This window comes from Elephantulus edwardii, unplaced genomic scaffold, assembly GCF_000299155.1.
Source record: "Elephantulus edwardii isolate Elephantulus edwardi_28Jun2011 unplaced genomic scaffold, EleEdw1.0 scaffold00079, whole genome shotgun sequence".
Lineage (NCBI taxonomy): Eukaryota > Metazoa > Chordata > Mammalia > Macroscelidea > Macroscelididae > Elephantulus > Elephantulus edwardii.
In genome coordinates, this window is record NW_006399829.1 from 10,285,367 (window position 1) to 10,293,303 (window position 7,937).

At 41.5% G+C, this 7,937-nt stretch overlaps 1 protein-coding gene across 1 annotated transcript in view; it reads left to right on the forward strand.

The window, feature by feature from the left end:
- Positions 1–5,463, forward strand: part of LOC102854824 (double homeobox protein A-like) — a 19,173-nt gene extending 13,710 nt beyond the window's left edge. The window contains exons 3-5 of the mRNA XM_006889589.1: positions 465–600; positions 867–1,084; positions 5,281–5,463. Coding sequence (XP_006889651.1) covers positions 465–600; positions 867–1,084; positions 5,281–5,463 — 537 coding nt within the window. The remainder of the gene's footprint in view (positions 1–464; positions 601–866; positions 1,085–5,280) is intronic.
- The last annotated feature ends 2,474 nt before the right edge of the window (positions 5,464–7,937 follow it).

The following is a 7,937-nucleotide window of genomic DNA, read 5'->3' on the forward strand; positions in this document are numbered from 1 at the left end:
TGACATTGAGCCTCAATCCATATTGTAGGCTGCAGTCCTTGACCCTCTGCAGCAGGTGCTTCAGGTCCTCTTCAGTTTCAGCAAGCAGGGTTGTTTATCTGCATAATGCAGATTGTTGATAAATTGTCCCCCAATCTTGACCCCACATTTCTCCTCATAGAGCCCAGACTCCCAGATAATCAAGTTGGTGAGGATTATTAAAAAAACAAAGAGCAACAAACATTTTCTGGAAGAGGGAGGGGTCAATATTCACTCTGGGTTCAGAAGGGGCCTCTGTAGGAGATTGGACTGGTCAATATTCGCTCTGGGTTCACAAGGGGCCTCTGTAGGAGATTGGGCTGCCAACACATATACCACCAACAAGTTTGCTTGTATTTTATTAATTATCCACAAACATTGGACTGCGTGGGTCTAAAGAAACTATGGGCAACCATGATGATCATGTCTCCTTTTCTTCCATTTAGATCTGGTTCCAGAACAGAAGAGCTCGACACCCAGAGCAGAACACAGAGACACCAGCACATTCCCTGACAAGAAGCCCAGAAGAGCTGGCTCCTCTGGATGTTCAACCACGACAACGCAAGCTTTGCCTGGTCCCAGGCGTGTCTCATTATATTCCACCATTTCATTCATTCATCAGGAGTGATGGCATCCTGTTTCCTGTCACACAACCTCAGCTCCTTGTGAGCTTATTCAGAGCCATGCCATCCAGCCACCAGGTCCCTTCATGGTCCTCCCCACATCAAATGTGCAGAGAGATGAGATCTCTAATCTCCACTTCACACATTTGAATCACTTGTTAATGGATCCTACTCTAGCAAGGGGACTCTTAGACACTTAGACCTCTTTTTGGCCTCATGCTCCAGGAGGTGTTCAGGATGATAATAAAAAGACTCTTGCAGCAGCATTTTACCACCAAGACCTCCCTCAACCTCTGCTTGAAACCAAAAAGCAGCAAATGCAGAATCATGCTCAACAGGAGGAACCTCACTTCAGGCAATGGGAGAACGCAGAGCCTGAGCACATGCTGGCTCAGAACCATGTGGAGCCTGTGCATCCCCAGACAGAGCTGCAGGATCTGCAGGTGCCATCGGCTCAACAGTCATTGCAGCTCGACCAAGCTCATCAACAATCTCCAGAAATCCCTAATCTGATTGATGAATTATTGCCTTTATTAGATTTTCAAGAAAATGTGTAGCCCTGCAGGATCTGCTCGTGCCATCGACTCAACAGTCATTGCAGCTCGACCAAGCTCATCAACAATCTTCAGAAATCCCTAGTCTTCCTGAAAATGTGTTAAAAACAATAATTCATCAGGAAAAGGCACAACCTTATTTTGACTCAGGATGTAAAAGATGAGAAGCCTGAGTTTTCATGTGGTGAAGGTATCTTTGTTGTCCCAATTTTCAAGCTGTCTGGCATTCTCAAATTGTACGCTTGCTGGAAGGTTTGAAAACCAAGTTTATATTGGTCTGAGGCAAAATCAGTAATATTACAATTATCATGGTCAATGGATATTCCATGTCTGTTGTCAAGAGACTAATGGAAAGCTATGTGAATTAGCCTCTAGGCATGAGAATTCTGTGGTGACCTTACTGTGTTTCCCTGGATCCTCATTCTTTTCAAGCTTCACCATGTTTCTGGAGGCACCATTGATATATTGAGATAAGTAAATAAGGTCGAAGTGTGACACACTGGAACATGTTTGGGGGGTTTTGTTTTCTTCTGATAGAATGTGAAGTCCAACTGAAATTGGATAGGCTGCTTCCTTTATGGACAACAGGAATTTCTGAAACAGAGTTTTGAGTTTTCTCTAACCCCACTCTGATAGAAATTCGGTACTAGCATCTGTTCACAAGCTTATAGGTGAAGGAAGGATACCACCCTGGATGTCTCTTGCTCTGAATAATTTAGATCCCTTTGAGGGAAGGTTTCATTTGAAAGATTGACAAACACAAAAACAACAACATTGTGCCAGCTATCCAATTTCATCCATGAATAAGTGTATCTATACACCTTTTCTTTAAAAAATAGTTCTCAGGTTTTATATATTCCTATAGATATCAATAAACTTGCCTATTACATTAAAAATATAAAAGTTCTTCAGGCTTCCCCTTCATCATTTTTATGTGAGACTCCTGTCTATGATCGCGCTGGATGTTGTGGTGTGGGATCAAGTGTTTACTGTTTACAATGGTTTTCTAGCCATTGAAAATGGCTTTCTAGCTATTTGACTTTTCATGTGGATGAGCCAGGATTTGAGAATCAGTGGTTTAGCAGTTTCACAAGGTAACAAACTCTCGTCTCCCCAATTTAATGAGATTGGCTGGTCTCAGCACTCCATAGAGTCCATGCAGCAGCAGATTGTAAAAAATCTCCCCACCAGTAAAGAGCAGTAAGAGCATACAGCAGGTCAATGCCCAAGATTGTGGGGCCAGCCAGAGAAAACCTATGGTAGTAGCAGCCATATGAGGCAGCAGCAGTGAACCTGAGAGCTGGCATGAGTAGCAGCAGATCTTGGACTGCTTCATCGTATGAAAGAGCCTCTTGCATGAATTTGTCTGAGGCCTGGTGATGTGTGAAGGTTGAAGTGTTTTGAGTACTTTATGGAAGTTGTCTTGAGTGAGTGAGTGTGTCCTGCTACTAACCTGAACTAAAGCCTTTAGACTACCCTATTATGGTTCTGTGTCCTGTCCAGGAGAGCATTACAATTGGGATGAGTTGATGGAAGTGGTAAACATCGTAAACCCATTTGACCTCATGAAAACTGATGTAGTATCTAGGGTGCTATTAACAAGGAGGGTGATTCCTTTGTGGATTTGAGAGATCAGACATGGCTAGCTGCAATTGGATTTTTATTTTTTTACGGGTAAGATAAAGCAAGGTATTGGTCTCTTCTTGGGTTACTGAGTCATAACTAACTGACTGGCACTGTACTTAGATTAGGAAAAGGGTGAATATGGAAGAGTTCCACCTCTGCTAACTCCTCCTGGGTGTTATCCCCCCATTAAGAGCATCCATAACACAAAATCAGCTTTCATAGGGTCAGTCTTTTAACGCTATGCACCTGCTGCTATATTTTTATTTCAAAATCCTTTAGGCTGCTCACACAGACTTTATGGTTTTGGAGCATATTATAGAACTGGAATTCAGGTTTACAGCATGATACCATCTCTCAGTCCAAGCTAATACTCATTAAACAGCAAGATCCGAGATCCAAGGAGCTTCTTAGTGACAGCACACTACAATCCTTAAGTGTAGGCAGCTTTTCCGTTTATAGCAAGATACAACTCCAGGCCCTGAGAACTTGGTGGTGACATTCCCCTCTCTGCTACTAAATTCCTTCCATTGCCATGTGCTCTTGTGGATAGATTAACCCAAGACATATTTGTATGAAGAACAAATGTTATTCTTGTGGATAGATTAACAAATGTCATATAAGGATGAAGAACAAATGGCTTACACAGCTGTCGATTGTACTATTGCTGTTGTTAGGTCCCATAAATTCACCTGATACTCCTTGCTCATCCCTCTACACAAGAGGTCTGAAGCTGGCCCTGTCCAATGCAAGTCTTACTGACCCTAATACACCTACCTCCATTGCCCATGTTACTGGAGAAATCCATCTCCTCCAGGGTCTTTCTCTCCTTTGCTTTCACTCCACCCTTTTGATCATCATGTCCTTCTCTAAGGATATGTCCCTCCTGGGCACATGCCCAGAGTATGTGTGGTGTTTTAAAATCCTAGCTTCCAAGCAGAAACTTGGTTTCTCCCTCTCCAAGACAGATCTATTTGTTTTCATGGGAATCCAGGGTTTGTTCAAGACTCTTCTCCAGCACCACAACTCAAGGGCATTGATTCTTGTCTCTCATTCTTAGTCATTATTCAGCTTTCTGATGCATAACAAGAAACGGTGAATCCCATGGAGTGGATTAGACACACCTTAGTGCCTAGAATGACATCATTGCTTCTCAGTATTATGGAAAGGTACCTGAGTGCATATTTACCTAACACACTTTGCCTTTTGATTTCCTGTTTTTGTTGTTATGTGCCATCGAGTCACTTGCAACTCATAGCGACCCTTTGTACAACAGCTCAAAACCCTGCTCTATCCTGTGCCAATTACACTGCTTCTGACACACCCATCCCGATTACCCCAGTCACGGAATCAATGACACAAACTGAGTAATTTTTAATTTTTCCTGCTTTTAATAACTGTACTCTTTACATGTACTCTTTACCTTCTCAGGAACATAAAAAGACATATGAGGATTGATGATTCAGCTTCCCAATCTTCATCTCCCATGATGGCTTCAAGTTCAATTTTCTAAAAATAAAAAGAGACAGCATTTGGCCTCAATTAATTAGGAATCTATTTTTAAAAGTATAAACTCTCATTATTTCACATTAAACTACTGAAACCACTCAATAAAGCACTGATCATCCCAATATTCCTACAAAAATATCCTTAAAGTCTTGCTACTTACGTACAGGTGGCTTAATAGCCATCCTGTCTTTAAAAAATTTATTAAACCATTTAATCTCAATTAATTAAGATCCATGTCCCCACAATTACACATCTCTCCCCAAACCTTTAGGTTTTACCAAAAATCTGTTCCTAGGATTTATCCTCAAAGGGTCCCCAAGTGACTTATTCTATATTTAAGAATGGGTAGTTTTTTCCAGATCATAACCGAGGGTTTTTTCCTTGACATACTTCCAATAAAATGTAATAGGATACTGGTTCTGTTGGAGGACTTTTTGGGGGGTGGGGAGATGAGGCAGTGAGGAAGGAACAGAAGAATAGTTTGGTGAAAGGGGGTCAACGCGGGTAGAGCAAAGCCGTGGGAGTTTAGGGAGATGGGACCACGGCTGGGTAGGCTCAACAACAGTTGAGATGAGAAAAACGTCGACAAAAATTACATTACTGTCCACCTTCAGAGGGAAGTCTGGGGTTTCGTGGTAGGTGATTGTGCTACCAACCCAAAAACCCGTGCTTCAAATCCACCAGCTAAGAGGGGCAAAGACGGGGCAATTAACTGAGATTAATTAACTGTTTCAGAAAATAGGCTGGAGGATCAGCAATGAGTCCGACTCAACAGCACAATCGCCATTTCACTTTCAGAGAAAAGCCAAGTAGGAGTCGGATGAAAGGCTCCTTCGCAGGCCCGTAAGCCAAGGCTTCGGGCACCCCCGGGTTTTAGGACAGGGGGCGAAAAGATTCCAGAGACTCCTCGAACAAACCCTCCTTCACCCACCTTATTATCTTTTGGCCTAAAGTCGCCCCAGAGGGGAACCCCAGAGCCCCCGAAAACAGTGCCCAGCGGAAGACGAAGCACTGTACTCACCTCTCCTCCACTTGCTCTTCACCGCTTTCTCCGCGGCACCGACCGCACACCGCTTAAACGGCTGCACGTGCTGGACGCCAACTGCGTCAGGAGCGTCTGCTCCAACAACAAATAGCACTAGGCGACCAGAACCACCAGCCAATCAGCGCTCAGACGGCCTACGTCGGCCCGCCCCCACCCCAGCCTGCACTGCGAGTTCTCTTCTAGGTCCTTTTGGAGGCCTTAGGGGCTAGTTCTACTGGCTGACTTGCAGAGAGGCCCCTTGGGTCGAAGCCACAACGCTGGTCATCAGCCTGCGGCCCACTTGTCTCTGCATACTCAGTTCGAATCCTCTACTGAGGAGGAGATAGATATCTTCTCTCCGCAAGTGCCCTAACTCCCGCTGCCCACCACATCTTATCAAACTCAAAAAATAAATCGCGCCCCTTTCTACTACAATCAGCCTTACTCACTTTATCCAGACAGTAGGTACTTCTGTTTTGCTGGTTTTGGTTTTATGAGATGGTTGCTGGGTTTCTTTCCTATTTCATTTTTGGGGAATCTCGTTCACATCCGGGCATTTTCAGTGGCCCAACCTCCTTGAAGGTCAATGGAGGTGGTTTTTGTTTTTGTTTTTGGGTTGTTTTTTGGTGTTTTTGTTTTTGTTTTTGTTTTTTTTTTTAATTTGTTTTGGTTTTTTTCTCACCACGCCAAAGACGCAGGAGCCATTCTGGCTAATACTCTACGAAGTTGACGTTGTCTTCCTTGGTTGAAGATCCAGCTCTTAAAGAGGAGAAACAGTCTCCGAAACTCCTTAAAAGTGAAGTTTTTCTTCTCCGATTCTCTGAAGAAATTCATGACTGTTTCCTGCAGGAATAAAAATTCTACCACAAAGGATAAGGTGCCTGACGGATCCAGACTTGCTTCATACTTTGAATAGGTAAAAGTGCCATTCTATCATTCCACCGTATGGACTATGCCACCAGAACTAAGATTTATGTAGTTAGCATTAAACTTTGGATTTTCAATTTGAATCTTTGAAAAAAAATTAACAAAGACCAACGCAAACATAACCTATGTTTTAAATAGTTTCTATTTTAAAATAAAATCGAAGCTGCTAGTATAAGTCATTGTTAGCGGAAGAGCCGCCTTCTGTTGCTCTAAATTTGTGGCTCGGATCCTCAGGTATTTTGAATGAATGTTAATTCAAAAATTTTAGTACAGTGGGAAATAATTCTTAAACAGAACAAAATTTTTTTAAATGGCATTAATAGAATGATAAACCAACTGGTTTAAGGGGTTTTTAAGTATGGAAAATTGGAGTTTTCCATGCCTCCCTATATAAATTCTTGGAAATGAAGCTAAATAAACTTCTTAAAAAATAAACAGTTTTAAATAAACTATTTTTAGGAAGCACTCCCTGAAACTTAAAACATTTACACACACACACACACACACACACACACACACACCCTTGCGCGCGATGGTGCTTTTAAGTATGGAAATTAAATGGTTCTTCAAAGAAAACTCAGTATATATAATTAATTTGTAAGACTAACCCTAAGAAAAAGCAAATTCCTATGAAAATTGAAATTCAGTATTAAGGAAAAGGTACATAAGCAGAGCATGAAAGTAATTCAGAAATTATACATAAAGGGAAAAGGGTAGAGGTAGTGGAAATTCTTTTTCCCCATGTAAGTTTCAAGAGAGTGAAGATTCTACATTCTGAAACCCTTTTACAGATCCTAAATTCAAGATCTGTACTGTAGTACAGAAGAGTATTAAATATCCCGTGGACTGTCAAAAGAACAAACAAGTCTGTTTTGCAGAAGGACGCTACTTAGAGGCTCCGGTAATGAAATTTGGTCTCGCATACTTTGGATATGTTATCAGGAGGTACTAGTTCTTGCCAAAAGACATTCTGGGAAAATAGAAGGTCAGAGAAAGGTAGGAAGAACCTCAACAAGATGGTTTGACACAGAAACTCTAACAGTGGCCTGTAACACATTAGAAATCAAGAGTTAGAAAACAAGCTAGTATAAAATAAAAATTTATTTTTAAAAAATTTGTGAAGATGGCTCAGAATAAAGCACAAGGTTCAAATCTGGGTTTTGTAGAGTGACTATAATTTACATAACTTAGAAACAATATAAAAACTGTTGGGGAAAAGCAGATATTCATTCAGTTGTTTAAATTTAATGTAAATGAGCACCTACTATGTGCCAGGTACTCAGCTAAGTGGGATAAGTAGGATTAGTTCTCAAAGAATTATCTTTGAAAAATTGAGTCTCAACTCAATTTCAAGAATGGCAGTAGCAAATTAAATTTTAAAACCTAAGCATTCTCTCTAAAGATCCTGCAAAGCCTAATTTTTTTTTTATATACAGCTTTTTTTTCATTATCTAAGTATCATACAATAAGAGAAAGAATTTGCTCCACTATGTCTCCTTCATAGGGTCGCTATGAGTCGCCTGCGAATCAACCGCACTTAACAACAATAACATCAACTTAGAGAAGGAGATCAGCTGGCCCAGGGGACAGAAGGCGATGCTACCAAGCCGAAGGTGGGTGACATTTAATCTGCAGCCCTCAGGCCTGTCTTTTGTTGTT